Consider the following 19738-nt stretch of genomic DNA (forward strand, 5'->3'; position numbering starts at 1 on the left):
AGTTTATCTTTTTTTTTTTTTTTTTTTTTTTTTTTTGGCGGTACGCGGGCCTCTCACTGTTGTGGCCTCTCCCGTTGCGGAGCACAGGCTCCGGACGCGCAGGCTCAGCGGCCATGGCTTACGGGCCCAGCCGCTCCGCGGCATGTGGGATCTTCCCGGACCAGGGCACAAACCCGCGTCCCCTGCATCGGCAGGTGGACTCTCAACCACTGCGCCACCAGGGAAGCCCGAGTTTATCTTTTACATATACTGAAGTCTGAAATCTACTTCAGAATAATCTAGTGTGTATGGTCAGATGGAGGAGTGAGGTGGAGTTATAGATGAAACAGGATTGGCTATATGCTAATTGTTTGAATTCAGGTGGTAGATACATGAGTGTTCATTATACCATTCATCCTACTTTTGTAAGTAGTTTGATAATGTCCATAATACAAAGTTTAACAAATGAGTAATGAATATATTTTTTTTAATAGCATTGTAATTTAAAAGTATGGGTTTACAGTTGAGAAAAGAGCATGGAGTTTAGACTACCTGGTCAGGTCCCAGTTCTGCCAACTGTAAAAATTTTGACAAGTCACTTAATTTCTTTGACAGTTTAGCTTTTCTATTTTTAAAGTGGTGACCTACCTCACAGAATTTTCCTCAAGTTTAGTAAAGGAAGAAGCGTTTGTGAAAGACTGTATGTGCTATTTAACTGTAAGATATTTTATTATTGCTATCCTTACTTACATTTGCTAGTTGTACTTCTCTATGTCTTGCTGTCATTTCTTAGCAGGCAGGTAGAGTAACATATAATACATTCATTGTAGGTGGTATATGTAATACAGTCCTAAATACCTTCCACAAAGGAAATCAGGTTGCTTCTTACTTGATCCTAAGTGACTTGCCACAGGTAAATGTAATTGAGTACTAAATATGCCAAGTTTTGAGTAGTCATTTAGTGAGATTTTTAATTGAGGCATTCAAGTTTGGTTTATTTTTGCCTCTGATTTAACATTTTACATTTCTTTTGAAAATTTTCCAACAGAGCTCAAATGATACTTTTCCCACAGCAATGCATATTGCTGCTGCAGTAGAAGTTCATGAAGTACTGCTACCAGGACTACAGAAGCTACATGATGCCCTTGATGCAAAATCCAAAGAATTTGCCCAGATCATCAAAATTGGGCGTACTCATACACAGGATGCTGTTCCACTTACTCTTGGGCAGGTATATTGCGTGCAATTAGATTTGGTTCAATTGCGGGCTTGGTACAAACGGCCAGCATATTACCCTCTAAATCACACTGGTTTAAAAGGCCAAATTTATAACAATTCAGTTCAGTGACAGATGATTCTGCATTAACCAGTCAGTAGTTTTTATTGGTATCCACTCAGAAGAGCAGAGCATACTGGCTATGAGCCAGACTCCACATCAGTCTACTTGAGTTCAAATCTTACTTTGCTATGTGCAAACTATTGGACCTTAGGAAAATTATTTAGCCTTTCTGTGCATCAGTTTTCTGAGCTGTAGAATGAGGAAAATATCTCTTTCATAGGATAGTTATGAGGTTTAAATAAGCTGATTCATGTAGAGTGCTTAGAAGCATCCCTGACACATTATAAGCACATGTTGGTGTTAGCTGTCATCATCATCTTCATCAGTATCATTATCATAATTTCTTCCATTATCTCTCTTACTCAAAATTAGTAAATTCTTTAAAAATTAATTTTAAAATGATTAAATGGGACATATCTTACTCTTTACAATTGTTTTGACCACATGTAAAAGAGGTATTTCTCTCTTTTCCAAAATACCAGAAAGTATTTTTATGTTTCTTTACTGATACTTTAAAGAATGCCTAATAGTATACATTGCAAAGGAAATACAAGGAACAGTTTTTGTCTCAGTTAAGTTCACTCCAGTTTGGGAGGTAGGACATATGCAAATTCTATATCAAGTATCAAAAGATAGGTATCCAATAACAGTATTTTTGTAGAAATTCAGGTGAGGGAGAGAGTTTGGCTGCTGGTTATTTGGAAAGATTTCATTTGTAGTTTTGTTCAGATGACAGCAGACACTGAAAAAAAACCTGATCATTTACCTTAACTTTATCACGGAAGGAATGAGGAAAACTGGAAGTGATTAATTGACATACAGATGATATGACTAAACTGAGCTTGCTAAATTAAGTTGTTTCTTAGGCTGTATCTTATTTCTCTTTACATCATTGGCTCTTAGTACCATGCATAATTTCTAAGGAGATACAGTATATGTTTTTGAAACTTTTGAGTATCCCTCTGGATACTCCTTTTTGTGTGTGTTACATGTAGGAAAACCATTATATGCTGAAGTCTGGTTGGGCCATTTACTCAGCCTCCTATGTAAAATCATCATTCTTCGTATTATGACAGAAAGTTTTTTTTTTCTCTTTGATTTTATCTTATCAGAAGCATTTATACTTTTATTGTAATTGTCTTTTGAGGTTTTTGAGTGCAGTTTTTTTCCTCAATAAAAATATATTCCTGAAGTGAATCCAGCTGGTGTATATGTAAGTGGTGTTAGATCAGATGGATCAGGTCTACCTGAAAGGAGTTGTATCTTCTAAAACATTTTCTTTAGAGCAGTGTGAAATCCTAGTACTAATCAAAAGTATTCATGATTTTTCAGTGTTTTTAGGCAGGAAAAAAAGATTTAGTGTAACCCTATATCCCAGCTTGCTCAGTTGAGTTCTAGCTTATGCCTTCTGTCCCTGCATAATTCTTGATAGGGCCCTTGCTATGTTCTAAACATGATGAATTCTGTGGTTACTTTACTTAAAGGATGTTATACGGTGGGAACCAGTGTGGCATTAATAGCAGAATTAAAATGCATCTTGAAGCTATAGTCTTAACTCTAACCTGTTACCTTCTTGTGCTGTTCAGTGAGTCACGTAGCTTCTTGAGTCCCTGTAAAACATCCTCAAATTCCATATCAGGTTTTTTAACTGAAATTGTATGGAGGATATTTCTATGTTTGCATTTTTCTTGAGGGGATTCAGTTTTTTTCTTTCTCAGAGTTGTTTGAGATACACCAAAAAGTAAATAATTTACAAATAAACCAATAATTTAATCTAGTACAGTTTTTTTTTAAATTTCCTGTGTTGTTTTTCTTTGCTTTCTATGGAAAGACTAGTTTATAAATAGGCCACATGTTATCAGTGGCATTGTCTACCTGATAGGTTTATAAATTCTCTTTCTCTCCTATACTTTGTTTATTGTATGAATCAAATAATACAGTTACCACTTGAGTAGCTTCTAATTTTGTACCTGAAACGTGTTTTTTAAAAACTTGAATTTAATGTAGTTAGAGTAACTTGTATGCCATTAGAAAATTATATATTCTCACCTTAATTTCTTTTGCTTTTCAGGAATTTAGTGGTTATGTTCAACAAGTGAAATATGCAACAACAAGAATAAAAGGTGCCATGCCAAGAATCTACGAGCTCGCAGCTGGGGGCACTGCTGTCGGTACTGGTTTAAATACTAGAATTGGCTTTGCAGAAAAGGTTGCCGCAAAAGTGGCTGCACTCACAGGTAGGTGATAACACGGTTTATTACTCATTTCCGTTATACTAGTCTGTATTTTTCTGGGTGTTTCTGCTTTGAATTCTTACAAATTTAAAGTTAGAAATAATATTTTCCCATCAAACATGTACTTTGTGTCTATTTCAGAAGTTGTAATGTTAACCTTTTGCTTTTTTAAAGTTTTCCATCTGTAAGTTCATACAGCATGTAATTATTAAAATCTGTCAGTGCTAATTTGCTTACTATCTGATAGTATTCAATTATTTTCCATTTAAAGCTGTTTTGAATACTCATTTTCAAAGCAGGAGGAATCAACTGATGGTTGAGAAATTCATTTGAATGACAAATATGTTAGAGATTGACAGGCTTAATTTCTTTTTTTCCTATGGCATGCTGTGACATTTCTTTGAATTAATGACCTTTTTGAATTCTCTTTCCTTTAGTAGAGTACTGTGCTCTTGATAATGATAACTGTTATTAGAGCTATTATCTCCAGAAAACTCTTATTAAGATGCAGATATTACCAGAGAGTTAGGGTACAGATAATTATACAATGCTTATTATTGCTTACTAGCAGAGATTTTTTTACATCAAATTTTAATCAAGAAGAACTGTATTATGGGGTTTAGAATATGTAGATTTTTTAAAATTTGAACATGGGAGAGATTGAGAATGTCTAACTCATTCTGGCTCCCTAATCTCTCAGAGGACCTTGTGGGTCCTGGCTAGAGAAGAGAATAGAACACCTAAAATGGGGGAAAAATTGTACTAGGAGAGGAGTGTGGAGTAAAGCAGAGTGAATTTTACCTACTTTTCCTCTTTACTCAAGCGTCGTCAGGCATCATACACAGGTGTTTGCAGTAGGATAATGTTTTTTCTTTCAATATTTTATATTTCTTTCAACATTTATTGTACTTGTTCTTTTTATCTTTTAAGTTTGCTAGTATCATCAGATTTTCTACCCCTTTAGGATTTCTTGAAGAAATGTAGACAAAGCTTGAGTCTTAAGCATTTTTTTCTGAAGTAAGATTTTTATTCTGTTCTTTTTTTGCTTTTCATATACTGGCACTTTCTGTTTAACTTGCTGATATTAGAAAAATGTTGAATTTTACCTGTTAACTCATATAGGTTATTATTTTTTCTTCAGGCTTGCCTTTCGTCACAGCTCCAAATAAATTTGAAGCTTTGGCTGCTCATGATGCTTTGGTTGAACTCAGTGGAGCCATGAACACTGCCGCTTGCAGTCTGATGAAGATTGCAAATGATATTCGTTTTCTGGGTTCTGGTCCTCGCTCAGGTCTGGGAGAACTGATTTTGCCTGAAAATGAACCAGGAAGCAGTATCATGCCAGGTAATCACATAGCTGGTAAATGTTAGAACTGGAACTTGACTAGAACCCAGGCATTCTCATCTACAAAGCATATCTGCTTTTGTTTAACGTGATCTCAAAGTGGATAGGGACATGTGTGGTGCACTTGTTTCACAATGTCTTTGTGGGCTGCTTTTGATCAGGACTTCTGGGGACATCACCCAACAATATAGGAGAAAAGAATTTTAGTTAGCAGCATATATTTTGATTTCCACCTTAGAAAATATGTAATAGTTCTATCTTTCACAATCCAAAGCAAATAGAATTCTAAAACAGGCTGTTAAAGTGATCTGCATGGGATGAATAAAGATGAATTATATCAAATGCCTCTTATTTCATTTTTTGCTTTAGGTTTTGGCCAGTTAGGTGAGGGAGGCTCCACAAATATGGTTGGGGCCTTGCTTTATTATATGTTTTACTTTATTTAATGAAGTTGGATTTCCTTCTTTTCTTGATGTCTGGATTCCAGTAAGTCATTTGGTAGACTCACTTGATATTCATGGAATCCAGTGGAGAAGTGTGGGCAGTACTGTTAGATGAATGTAGCTGGGTGAACAGTGACATTTAAGGAGTGCCTAATGAGTTGACTTCAGACTGGAGGGATATCTTGGCAGCAAGCTGAAGGGCTGTGCCCTTTCACCACTTTACTGGTGACTGAGGGTGAAGGTAGAGAATATGTGTTGATCATATTAGCAGATAAAGTTGAAATAGCAGTACATCAGATGACAGAGTCTAGATTCATAAAGGACTCTGTAGTTGGACTAAAACTGACAAGAGTGAAAAAGAAAGACCTGACTATAGATTCTTTTAGATCTAGGCATGTGTAGAATGAGAAAAGATCTGATTTTAAAGTATCTCATGTTGAAAAATGACATGAGTTCAGTTGATTGCAAATTCAAGGTGATTACCTAAAAAAGAGAAATGCAGAGTCACAGATAAAGAACTAATCTTCCCACTGCATTGCTTTGTACTTGTCAGAGGAATCAGGGATGTTCGGTTCAAACTTGAGCTTGTCAGAGGAGTGTTACAGGGTGGTAGGGTTCTGGAAACTCAAATAGGAAAATTCCAGCTTAACATCAGTTTCCTCTGGGAAGCCTCCCAGATGTTGGTGAGGTGCTTCTTTTGTAAGTATTCCCATAGCAGTCTGCACTTCTCTGTATTGACCCCTTATCTATTATAATTGCCAGTTCTCTCTCCCTCGCCTCCAAGTTCTATGAGGGCAGGGGCTGCATCCTTCTTCCTCACTGTTGTATATTCAGTGCCTGGCTCCATAAATATTTCTAGAGTGCATGTAAGCCATGAAGGTGAAAAGAGCTATATTTACTGTGTAGTTGTAGGTACTCTACTTATTAGCCATTGCATGATTCAGAGTTTCTGGCTATATGGTTTGTTTCATTAAACAGCACTGATGTTTGGGACATTGCTTTATTATATGTCTTTATTTAATGAAGTTAGTTTTCCTTCTTCTCTTGGTTATTTGATATAAAACCTAATCTTAAACTCATATTTGAAGCCACAAGTGTGTTTGATGTGATTTCTCTCTTTGGTGGTTTTCTTGAAGGCAAGGTGAACCCCACCCAGTGTGAGGCACTGACAATGGTTGCAGCCCAGGTCATGGGCAATCATGTCGCCATTACCATTGGAGGCAGCAGTGGACATTTTGAGTTGAATGTTTTCAAGCCATTGATGGTAAGCTTTAAATTTGATTTTTAATGTCTTTAACCAAAAGCTAGTTGTCTTGGTTTCTGTCTTTCATTAAGGTTTCCTTACAGTTCTTTAGGTACTTGGATAATATACCTAGCAGTTGGAAGTTAAACATATGTTAATGTTAGAGGACTAATCCTGTATATTTAATTAGGTGACCTTTAGCTTAAGTAATTGGTGGTTTGCTTTTTATAATAGGAAGAAAAATTCTGGAAGTAGGGTATAAGTTTCTTTCTTTTCCCTCGCCACTGGGGATGCCAATTGTTAGAAATAAGTTCCAGTCTCCTCAGTTAAAAAAAAAAAAAGAAACTCTCCTTCCAGCCTGTCTCCTTCTCATGCTGCTGCTTTCTTCCTCTCTCTGAATTCAGCCTTTTTAAAGAAATACCCACTCTCACTCTCATTTGCACTGCAGTCTGGCTTCCACCCCTGCACTTATGTTTGAATTGTTCTTGTAGCACTTGTGACCTCTTGAGTCCAGCAGACATGCCACGGCTCTCAACTAACATCTGACCTTGACTTGTTGCTCCTTGAAACACTCTTTGTCCTTGGTTTCTTCAGCACTTTCTCTCCAGTGCTCTTCCCTTTCTCAAGGCTTTCTTCCATTGGTTTTACTCTTCCACATACCTTGAAAACATTGTGTCCACTCAATCTATTCTTTTTCCTTCATCTTTATGAAGACAGAACAAAATGGCATCATCTTTTATCCAGTTTCCCCAACTTCAGATAATGGAGCTATTATCATTTACAATCCTTTATTTGTGTGAAGTGTTATATCTAAGTATATATTAGAGGCTTATTTCCAGTTTGTGTCTGGTGTAAAGTCTGATTTTAATTTGATAAGAATATGCAAATAACAAATATTAAGTGTATTCATTCAGTGTATTCATCAAATATTTATTGAGTACTAGTCTGTGTCAGGCACTGTACTCATTGCTAGTGATAGAACAATGAACAAGACAGATTTTTTTTTTTTTTGCCCTTATGGAATGTGGAAAATAGAAGACAGACCAAAGCACAACTCAGACTGATAAACTTTTTCTTTTTAATTAATTTATTTATTTTTGGCTGCATTGGGTCTTTGTTGCTCTGCATGGGCTTTCTCTAGTTGTAGTGAGCAGGGGCTGCTCTTCATTGCAGGGTGCAGGCTCTAGGTGCACAGGCTTCAGTAATTGTGGCACGTGGGCTTAGTAGTTGTGGCTTGCAGGCTCAGTAGTTGTGGTGCATGGGCTTAGTTGCTCCACGGCATGTGGGATCTTCCCGGACCAGGGCTTGAACCCGTGTCCCCTGCGTTGCTGGGAAGCCCCAGACCGATAAGCATTTGCTTTCAGGTCAAATTCCAAACAGTTAACACCAGCTGCCTGGCAAATATATGTGCATAACAATAAGTGTCTTGCCAAATTTTTTTAAACAAAGGTCTGTTTTGTTTTTAATAGAAAATAAGATAATGAACATTTGCCATTTAATAAAGTCATTAGTATCAAATTAAACCTTGAAGTTCTGTGTCTTCTACTAGAGTCCATTGTTGGGAGTCTGGTTTTCAGACCCTGGGATTTTAGACCACAGAGATTAGGATGTGGATATATATCTTAATATATATTGGAAATGTTATCAAAAAGGAAAAAAACTACTAAAACAAACTAATTGACTTTATACTGTTTTAAAATACTGTGTGAAAGGTTATTTTCAAGGGATTATGGAATATTTGTTTTGTTAAGCATAAAAAATGTGATCATTAAGAACTGAGAAGCCCTGATTTCACTGATTGCCTCAAGCTCACGCTGAACTTTTTTCTTTTTGAATTTTATTTTATTTTTTTCTACAACAGGTTCTTATTAGTCATCCATTTTATACACATCAGTGTATACATGTCAATCCCAATCTCCCAATTCATCACACCACCACCACCACCCACTGCTGCTTTCCCCCCTTGGTGTCCATACGTTTGGTCTCTACATCTGACCTGTGTCTCTATTTCTGCCCTGCAAACAGGTTCATCTGTACCATTTTTCTAGATTCCACATATATGCGTTAATATATATTTGTTTTTCTCTTTCTGACTTACTTCACTCTGTAAGACAGTCTCTAGATTCATCCACGTCTCTACAAATAACCCAATTTCGTTCGTTTTTATTGGTGAGTGATATTCCGTTGTATATATGTACCACCTCTTCTTTATCCATTCGTCTGTCGATGGGCATTTAGGTTGCTTCCATGACCTGGCTGTTGTAAATAGCGCAGCAATGAACATTGGGGTGCATGTGTCTTTTTGAATTATGGTTTTCTCAGGGTATATGCCCAGTAGTGGGATTGCTGGGTCACATGGTAATTCTATTTTTAGTTTTTTAAGGACCCTCCATACTGTTCTCCATAGTGGCTGTATCAATTGACATTCCCACCAACAGTGCAAGAGGGTTCCCTTTTCTCCACACCCTCTCCAGCATTTGTTGTTTGTAGATTTTCTGATGATGCCCATTCTAACTGGTGTGAGGTGATACCTCATTGTAGTTTGACTTGCATTTCTGTAATAATTAGTGATGTTGAGCAGCTTTTAATGTGCTTCTTGGCCATCTGTATGTACTCTGGAGAAATGTCTATTTAGGTCTTCTGCCCGTTTTTTGATTGAGTTATTTTTTTTAATATTGAGCTGCATGAGCTGTTTATATATTTTGGAGATTAATCCTTTGTCTGTTGATTCATTCGCAAATATTTTTTTCCCATTCTGAGGGTTGTCTCTTTGTCTTGTTTGTAGTTTCCTTTGCTTTGCAAAAGCTTTTAAGTTTCATTAGGTCCCATTTGCTTATTTTTGTTTTTATTTCCATTACTCTAGGAGGTGGATCAAAAAAGATCTTGCTGTGATTTATGTCAAAGAGTGTTCTTCCTATGTTTTCCTCTAAGAGTTTTATAGTGTCCGGTCTTACATTTAGGTCTGTAATCCATTTTGAGTTTATTTTTGTGTATGGTGTTAGGGAGTGTTCTAATTTCATTCTTTTACATGTAGCTGTCCAGTTTTCCCAGCACCACTTATTGAAGAGCCTGTCTTTTCTCCATTGTATATCCTTGCCTCCTTTGTCATAGATTAGTTGACCATAGGTGCGTGGGTTTATCTCTGGGCTTTCTTTCCTGTTCCATTGATCTATATTTCTATTTTTGTGCCAGTACCATATTGTCTTGATTATTGTAGCTTTGTAGTATAGTTTGAAGTCAGGGAGTCTGATTCCTCCAGCTCCTTTTTATTCCCTCAGGACTGCTTTGGCTTTTCGGGGTCTTTTGTGTCTCCATACAAATTTTAAGATTTTTTGTTCTAGTTCTGTAAAAAATGCCATTGGTAATTTGATAGGGATTGCATTGAATCTGTAGATTGCTTTGGGTAGTATACTCATTTTCACAATATTGATTCTTCCAATCCAAGAACATGGTATATCTCTCCATCTGTTGGTATCAACTTTAATTTCTTTCAACAGTGTCTTACAGTTTTCTGCATACAGGTCTTTTGTGTCCCTAGGTCGATTTATTCCTAGGTATTTTATTCTTTTTGTTGCAATGGTAAATGGGAGTGTTTCCTTAATTTCTCTTTCAGATTTTTCGTCATTAGTGTATAGGATTGCAAGAGATTTCTGTGCATTAGTTTTGTATCCTGCAACTTTACCAAATTCATTGATTAGCTCTGGTAGTTTTCTGGTGGTATCTTTAGGATTCTCTGTGTGTAGTATCATGTGAACTGCAAACAGTGACAGTTTTACTTCTTCTTTTCCAATTTGTATTACTTTTATTTCTTTTTCTTCTCTGATTGCCGTGGCTAGGAGTTCCAACAACAGAGTTGTTAGAGGAAATGCTTTCAGTTTTTCACCATTGAGAATGATGTTGGCTGTGGGTTTGTCATATATGGCCTTTATTATGTTGAGGTAGGTTTCCTCTATGCCCACTTTCTGTAGAGTTTTTATCATAAATCGGTGCTGAATTTTGTCAAAAGCTTTTTCTGCATCTATTGAGATGATCATATGGTTTTTCTCCTTCAATTTGTTAATATGGTGTATCACATTGATTGATTTGCATATATTGAAGAATCCTTGCATCCCTGGGATAAATCCCACTTGATCATGGTGTATGATCCTTTTAATGTGTTGTTGGATTCTGTTTGCTTGTATTTTGTTGAGGAATTTTGCATCTATATTCATCAGTGATATTGGTCTGGTATTTTCTTATTTTGTAGTATCTTTCTCTGGTTCTGGTATCAGGGTGATGGTGGCCTCATAGAATGAGTTTGGGAGTTTTCCTTCCTCTACAATTTTTTGGAAGACTTTGAGAAGGATGGGTGTTAGCTCTTCTCTAAATGTTAGATAGAATTCACCTGTGAAGCCATGTGGTCCTGGACTTCTGTTTGTTGGAAGATTTTTAATCACAGTTTCAATTTCATTACTTGTGATTGGTCTGTTCATATTTTCTATTTCTTCCTGGTTCAGTCTTGGAAGGTTATACCTTTCTAACAGTTTGTCCATTTCTTCCAGGTTGACCATTTTATTGGCATAGAGTTGCATGTAGTAATCTCTTATAATCCTTTGTATTTCTGCAGTGTCAGTTGTGATTTCTCCTTTTTCATTTCTGATTTTATTGATTTGAGTCCTCTCCCTCTTGACGAGTCTTGCTAATGATTTATCAATTTTGTTTATCTTCTCAAGGAACCAGCTTTTAGTTTTATTGATCCTTGCTGTTGTTTTCTTTGTTTCTATTTCATTTATTTCTGATCTAATATTTATGATTTCTTCCTTCTGCTAACTCTGGGTTTGATTGTTCTTCTTTCTCTAGTTCCTTTAAGTGTAACATTAGATTGTTTGAGATGTTTCTTGTTTCTTGAGGTAGGCTTGTATAGCTATAAACTTTCCTTTTAGATCTGCTTTTGCTGCATCCCATACGTTTTGGATCATCGTGTTTTCATTGTCATTTGTCTCTAGGTATTTTTTTATTTCCTCTTTGATTTCTTCAGTGATCTCTTGGTTATTTAGTAATGTATTGTTTAGCCTCCATGTGTTTGTGCTTTTTATGGTTTTTTCCCTGTAATTGATTTCTAATCTCATAGCATTGGGGCCAGAAAAGATGCTTGATATGATTTCAATTTTCTTAACTTTACTGAGGCTGGATTTGTGCCCCAAGATGTGATCTATCCTGGAGAATGTTCCGTGCACACTTGTGAAGAAATTGTAATCTGCTGTTTTTGGATAGAATGTCCTATAAATATGAATTAAATCTATCTGGTCTGTTGTGTCATTTAAAGCTTGTGTTTCCTTATGAATTTTCTGTTTGGATGATCTGTCCATTGGTGTAAGTGAGGTGTTAAAGTCCTCCACTATTATTCTGTTACTGTCGATTTCCTCTTTTAGAGCTTTTAGCAGTTGCCTTATGTATTGAGGTGCTCCTATGTTGGGTGCATATATATTTGTAATTGTTATATCTTCTTGTATTGATCCCTTGATCATTATGTAGTGTCCTTCCTTGTCTCTTGTAACATTCTTTATTTTAAAGTCTATTTTATCTGATATGAGTATTGCTACTCCAGCTTTCTTTTGATTTCCATTTGCATGGAATATCTTTTTCCATCCCCTCACTTTCAGTCTGAATGTGTCCCTAGGTCTGAAGTGGGTCTCTTGTAGACAGCATATATATGGGTCTTGTTTTTGTATCCATTCAGCAAGCCTGTGTCTTTTGGTGGAGCATTTAATCCATTCACGTTTAAGGTAATTATCGATATGTATGTTCCTATGACCATTTTCTTAATTGTTTTGGGTTTGTTTTGTAGGTCCTTTTCTTCTCTTGTGTTTCCCACTTAGAGAAGTTCCTTTAGCATTTGTTGTAGAGCTGGTTTGGTGGTGCTGAATTCTCTTAGCTTTTGCTTGTCTGTAAAGCTTTTGATTTCTCTATCAAATCTGAATGAGATCCTTGCTGGGTAGAGTAATTTTGGTTGTAGGTTTTTCCCTTTCATGACTTTAGGTATATCATGAAACTCCCTTCTGGCTTGTAGAGTTTTTGCTGAGAAATCAGCTGTTAACTTTATGGGAGTTCCGTTTTATGTTACTTGTCATTTTTCCCTTGTTGCTCTCAATAATTTTTCTTGGTCTTTAATTTTTGCCAATTTGATTACTATGTATCTCAGCATGTTTCTCCTTGGGTTTATCCTGTATGGGACTCTCTGCAGTTCCTGGACTTGGGTGGCTATTTCCTTTCCAATGTTAGGGAAGTTTTCGACTATAATCTCTTCAAATATTTTATCTGGTCCTTTCTCTCTCTCTTCTACTTCTGGGACCCCTATAATGCAAATGTTGTTGCATTTAACGTTGTCCCAGAGGTCTCTTAGGCTGTCTTCATTTCTTTTCATTCTTTTTTCTTTATTCTGTTCCTCAGCAGTGAATTCCACCATTCTGTCTTCCAGGTTACTTATCCGTTCTTCTGCCTCAGTTATTCTGCTATTGATTCCTTCTAGTATATTTTTCATTTCAGTTATTGTGTTGTTCATCTCTGTTTGCTTGTTCTTTAACTTTTCTAGATCCTTGTTAAACATTTCTTGCATCTTCTCGATCTTTGCCTCCATTCTTTTTCCAAGGTCCTGGATCATCTTCACTGTCATTATTCTGAATTCTTTTTCTGGAAGGTTGCCTATCTCCATTTCATTTAGTTGTTTTTCTGGGGTTTTATCTTGTTCCTTCATCTGGTACATAGCCCTCTGCCTTTTCATCTTGTGTATCTTTCTGTGAATGTGGTATTTGTTCCACAGGCTGCAGGATTGTAGTTCTTCTTGCTTCTGCTGTCTGCCTTCTGGTGGATGAGGCTGTCTAAGAGGCTTGTGCAAGTTTCCTGATAGGAGGGACTGGTGGTGGATAGAGCTGGCTGTTGCCTTGGTGGGCAGAGCTCAGTAAAACTTTATTCCACTTGCCTGCTGATGGGTGGGGCTGGGTTCCCTCCTTGTTGGTTGTTTGGCCTGAGGTGACCCAACACTTGAGCTTACCCAGGCTCTTTGGTGGGGCTAATGTTAGACTTTGGGAGGGCTCACTCCAAGGAGTACTTCCCAGACTTTCTGCCGCCAGTGTCCTTGTCCTCACGGTGACACACGGCCATCCCCCGCCTCTGCAGGGGACCCTCCAACACTAGCAGGTAGGTCTGGTTCAGTCTCCTATGGGTCACTGCTCCTTCCCCTGAGTCCCAAGAGCACACTACTTTGTGTGTGCCCTCCAAGAGTAGAGTCTCTGTTTACCCCAGTCCTGTCGAAGTCCTACAATCATATCCCACTAGCCTTCAAAGTCTGATTCTCTAGGAACTCCTCCTCCTGTTGCCAGACCCCCAGGTTGGGAAGCCTGATGTGGGGCTTAGAACCTTCACTCCAGTGGGTGGACTTCTGTGGTATAAGTGTTCTCTAGTTTGTGAGTCACCCACCAGCAGTTATGGGATTTGATTTTATTGTGATTGCACCCCTCCTACCGTCTCATTGTGGCTTCTCCTTTGTCCTTGGATGTGGGGTATCTTTTTTGGTGAGTTCCAGTGTCTTCCTGTCGATGACTATTCAGCAGTTAGTTGTGATTCTGGTGGTCTTGCAAGAGGGAGTGAGAACACGTCCTTTTACTCTGCCATCTTGAACCAATCTCCTCACGCTGAACTTTCTAACCTCTGCATCTTTGTTTCTCTTCCTTCTGCATAGAAGATTCTTTTTCCATCTCTGGCTATTTAAGTGCTCTCCATCAAATAAAACTTTATCAACTCCTACAACTGGAATTTATTTCTCTCTCTATGCTCTTTAACATTTCATACCTGTATTTTATAACACCACAGGCTATCTTGTGTTGTATTTATTTGTATTTATGCCTTTATACCTCTTAAAAGGGCACTTTGGTGCCCTCAGATGTTTATAATTTCTTTCGTATTTGTTTTCTTGGGTATGATGCCTTACAGGTTGTAGGAGTGCTGTATGTTAATTGTATTACATACTCATTTATGAATTGCAAATAATGTGTTATTGGACAAAGAAAAAAGTTAGGCTTAATAAGTTTGTCTCTCTCTCTTAGATTAAAAATGTGTTGCACTCAGCCAGACTGTTGGGGGATGCATCAGTTTCCTTCACAGAAAACTGTGTGGTGGGAATCCAGGCCAACACAGAAAGGATCAACAAGCTAATGAATGAGTCGCTAATGTTGGTGACAGCTCTTAATCCTCATATAGGTATGTGTTTAAAGAATAATAGTGTCATTTTGAATACAGTTAAAGGCTGAAAAATTTTTAAGAGACTACTGGATCAATGTTTGTGAACAACAGATGTCTTTTAGACAATCTCTTAAGACATTTCACATTGTGTTGAAAGACGCTATATATATATATAACCTTTATGGTATCATATTTCTTTCAAAATCTTGATTGATTATGCTTCATTTTATTTGAAATGTGCTAAGTTCAGAAGTAGAACTTTAAACTTATTTTAATCTTAATGGAATTCAGATCCTGTGGGACACTAAATTCAGATACTAAGTGTCCTCTCAGTTTTTAATGTCACTAGGTGGCACTGGCTGATTAACAACACTGAATGAATTCGTTTTTCTACCTTCTCTAGATGCTATACTATACTTTGTTTTTGTTGTTTTATTCAACTCAGAAATGGATTAAATTAAAAGAAAAAGGGTTATGTATGCATAGCTTATAGGGAAAGGGGGGAAATACAAATATTTTGTCTAAAACCATGGCTTTTGTGTTGCAAGCCTTTTCCAGATTTATAAATATTTCATTATGTAGATTCAAAAATGTTAGCTTGGATTATAGATTGACTAGTGATCCCCATTAAATACACTGTTTTGTCATGGATTTTGAGGCATTCATTGCATTGTTATAATGTGTTAAAAGACTTTTCCCACCTTCTCCTTACTGCTAAGCTGAGGTTATTAACATATTCTTTGATTTTCTACATTAGAACAAGTTATGATGCAGTCATTTGGTGTGATATGATTACTGTTTTAAAACAGTCTTACTTCAATAATCCTGAACTTTCAAGGCTGATTTTATATTCTTGGCTTCATGTCAAGCTGTAATTTCAGTCTTATAAAGTTAGAGCTCATATAACTGCTTCAGGTAGCTCTGAGCCCAATATGCTATCTGCTCTTTGGAATAGTATTAAGATTGACAGTAATACTGGGTTCTTTTGAAATAATTGTACATCAGCATTCAAGTGGAGAGATATACAGAGGAACCCAAAGGCTTATGTGAGAAATGTTTCATCACATATATACTTCAGAATTTGTTACAAAAGCATTTAGAGATACTCCTAAAGCAGAATGATTGATGTCTTTCTTAGACAATTTAATGTGAGGTAAAGGCCATACAAGGATAAGTGGGCAAACCACACCTTACTGGTTGACAAAGCATGAGCCTTACAACTCCACATCATGGGTTCTGTTTGTGCTCATATATAACAGGCTGATTGGTAATCATGTTTTGTGGGGCTTGAAGAAGAGAACTGAAAGGGTTAGCATAAGGCATAGACTTTAATGTCATTATTAACGTAAAAGTACAGAATGTCTAATATTAACCCCAAAGGTTTGACATGAGAATTCTTTCTCTCAAAGTTAGTCTGACCAGTAAATGCCCTTTTCAACATGCTTAGCATTCACAAATTAATTTTATTATTAACTATGTCCATAATATGTTTATAGGTAGATTAATTGCATACTACACATAACATCTTGTAGGTGGTTGATAATTGCACATGACACATAATGTGTTGCTTGGTCAATAATCATATTGCTTCAGCAGGCTTCTTCTCTCTGGTCATAGTCCTCTAATCCTGGGTTGGTTTTTTTTGTTGTTTTTTTTTTCTCTTTCACTGGTTTCATTTTTGTTTTTTCCCTTCTTTCTGGTTTTTGCCTTCTTTTTTTGTTGTTGTTAACATTAAACCGAGATAACTTGCAGAATTGCCCTGCCCCTATCTTTATTAATTTTAAAAGCAAGTAACTTTGAAGTAAACAGTAGACCTGTGATCTCTTGCACAAGTATATATTTATACTAAGACTTCCCAACTTGTACCCTTGTAATGTCTGGAAGGAGGCCAGGGCATGGAGTGCTGAACCAGAGAGAGATGTTGGAAGCAGCCCTGAAGGCTCATCTCTCAGAGCCTTGCCCGCTCTTCCCTCATTGTGAGAGGACTCTCCTCTCTTTTCCCTCTTAGAGCCCTTTACCATATAGTTCCTGGATGTGCAGTCCTATATTTTCTGTAGTGCTGCAGCATTGAGCTTGTTAATGCTTTGTTAGAAAGATAATTTTTCTGGTTAAGCATGCTACTGAAACAGCACATTTATACTAGTCAGATGTATACTTTTATCTCTTGGTGCCATTATGTGTGTGTGTGTGTGTGTGTGTGTGCGTGCTTGTGTATGTGTATACGTATATATCGAGAGAGAGATGCATCTATGTGTACATATTTTCCCCCTTATGAAAATATCTGGGTTAGTGGGCAATTTTAATTTGGGGACAAGTCTTGTAGAAAGGGAAGTATGTATTACTTCAGAAAAGTAAAGGTTTTAGTCCACATAAGAAACGACAACTATCAAGATAATCCACTGCTAAATATTTTTAAGATTAAAAAATGTTTACTTAAGAGACCAGTAGCATTAAGTAAATAATAACGATTACCTTTTGCTTTAGAAAACCAAGTTTCACTATTAACTCCTACATCGCCTTTTAATTTTTTCTTTAGGGTATGACAAAGCAGCCAAGATTGCTAAGACCGCACACAAAAATGGATCGACCTTAAAGGCAACTGCTATTGAACTTGGCTATCTCACAGCAGAGCAGTTTGATGAGTGGGTAAAGCCTAAGGACATGCTGGGTCCAAAGTGATTTAAATAAATTCATAATAAAAATGATTGTCATATAAAATAAAAAGTGAAACAGACTCCTTATATTTCTTAAACAAAAATGGATAAATGTGAAAGGAAACTGCTATTGAACTTGACTGTCTCTAGCAGAGCAGTTTGGTCAGTGTATAAAACGCCAGGACATGCTAGGTCCAAAATGAATTTTAAAAGTGTAAAATAAAATAATTAAATTGTATAAAATCAAAAGGAAAACAGACTTATTTTTCTTTTATGTTAATTGACTCATATTATATAGTTGAATCTGTGAGTTTTGTGTATGGGTGTTTACCATTTCAAATGTTTTATAAGAGCCATATCAGCTTTTAAAGAGTTGTAATTTTTGGGGGTGGTTTTTGTTTTAAAAAAATTCCCCTGTAGTAAAAAAGTACTTGTTAGCTCATTCCCAAGTTAAGTCTTCAGACATCTTTTATTTTCCTGTGATTTGGGAGCATAAGCTGACCAAGCATTTGCCCTCCTAAGTGGGGTTGTGAGTGTTTGTATGTGTGTACGTGTCATGCACACATGCATGCATATATATGGAATATATATATGTACACATATATAAGGAAATAGGATAGATTAATAAAATTAAAACATATATATATCCTATGTGCTAATTAAACAGACACACACACCTCCTGATCTTATTTAAATTATCCTAGGAAGACTGGAAAGACTGAGTTAAGAATTACAGGACATTGATTAAAAAGGATAAGGGGTGCAAGCAGGAAGCTTGGAAAGAAAGGGAGGGTGTCATGGGAGTGAGTCTTGCCCATCATCTCTCTGTGCACCTCTCAGTGCCAGAATTTTTCAGCAGGAGTTCATTTGACACAACCTCAGGGAATTTTGAATTAGCAGTTCTAGGGAGATCCAGGTTAAGTTGATTTAAACCTGGAACTGAAGGCTTTGTTTAAAATAGACCCAACCTCAATTATGTAGGGAGTTGGAACAATTTGTTCTTTTTTCCCCTCCCACATGTATAATAAATAACAAGATTATGAAGAGAGTGATTCCCACTGGCTAAAGCATCTCATCTGTAAGTAGTGCTCTATCAAGTGTGTCTAAAAAAAAAAAAAAAAAGGAATACTTACTCCTGATACTTATTCTTGGAAAATTAGGCTCATTAACACCAACTCCGCTGTGGTATTTAGAAGATAGCATATATAGCATTTTAAAAAAATAATTAAAATTCTAATATAATGTTCTATGTCAATTGTACCTCAATTTTTAAAAGTTGTAGAAGTATTGTGATGAAAAATGAAATTATATTCTTACAACTAATCTCTTAAGCCTGAGTGGGTATTCTTTTTTTATTGTAAAAGGGATTTCAAACCTTTTAATGGAGCCCATAGGATCTACTTTTAACCCATGCAGTATTGTTTTTGGCAGTGTTTTTCACATGGTGATGATGTGATGCTTGTGCAGTTTGATTTCCTGTAGCCTATTTTGTTTAAAAAAAAATTATTGGAAAAAATCATAAAACAAAATCAGATTGTGCCTGGAACTCAATAACCAAACTGGGAACTGTTCTGTAGTTGTGGACCTGAATGATGTTTTGCCTGAGCAGGCATCCTCAATCTAAACAAGCTGTCATTGGAGGGCTCAACTAGAAACATAACCACTTATGTAATAAAGATAATAGCAGATCAGGTTTGTAGCCTCAAACAGTCTTTGTACAGCTATCTGCTATATCCTAGCATATTATGAGCCATCATTGAATCCTTTGAGCTGACAATCATCTTTGTGTGATGTTAGTGAAGTAAAACACTGTGCTTTATGGTGAAATCCTACATAAGCGTTTTAGGATTCCCTGTGAGAGGGTTGTACTGAAAATCAACTTCAGTATTTGTACACTGAGGACAGTGTTGTCTCATGGGACGTTTGGCAATGTCCAGAGACATTTTTGGTAGCACTGAGGAAGGAGTGCTGCTGGCATCTAGTGGGTGAAAGAGATGATGCTGAGCATCCTATAATGCACAGGACAACCCCTAACAACAAAGAATTGTCCACCCCCACATATCAATAGTGGTGAGACAGAAACTTAAACCCCAAAGCTACTGTCTCTGGAAATGCTCACTGTTTAGTTAGGCTTCACTGCTTGCTTGTGTGTATTTATATCCTGGCATTGCAGAGACTTTATTAATTGAAACCATGAGGTATCTTAGATGTGAGCATGAACAGAAATGTGTTAATGAAACATTAAGTGATTACAGTGCTCATGGCTTGGAATGACCTACACCCA

The 19738-nt window shown here is 36.7% G+C and overlaps 1 protein-coding gene across 2 annotated transcripts in view; it reads left to right on the forward strand.

The window, feature by feature from the left end:
- FH (fumarate hydratase) overlaps positions 1 to 17524 on the forward strand; it is a 41584-nt gene extending 24060 nt beyond the window's left edge. For both annotated transcript variants that reach the window (XM_082650604.1, XM_082650605.1), the window contains exons 5-10: positions 1028 to 1210; positions 3390 to 3555; positions 4694 to 4897; positions 6477 to 6604; positions 14665 to 14818; positions 17337 to 17524. In XM_082650604.1, coding sequence (XP_082506730.1) covers positions 1028 to 1210; positions 3390 to 3555; positions 4694 to 4897; positions 6477 to 6604; positions 14665 to 14818; positions 17337 to 17479 — 978 coding nt within the window. In that variant the 3' untranslated portion in view covers positions 17480 to 17524. The remainder of the gene's footprint in view (positions 1 to 1027; positions 1211 to 3389; positions 3556 to 4693; positions 4898 to 6476; positions 6605 to 14664; positions 14819 to 17336) is intronic.
- Positions 17525 to 19738: the final 2214 nt, after the last annotated feature.

The sequence above is a fragment of the Grampus griseus genome (genome assembly GCF_964374135.1).
Source record: "Grampus griseus genome assembly, chromosome: 1".
NCBI lineage: Eukaryota > Metazoa > Chordata > Mammalia > Artiodactyla > Delphinidae > Grampus > Grampus griseus.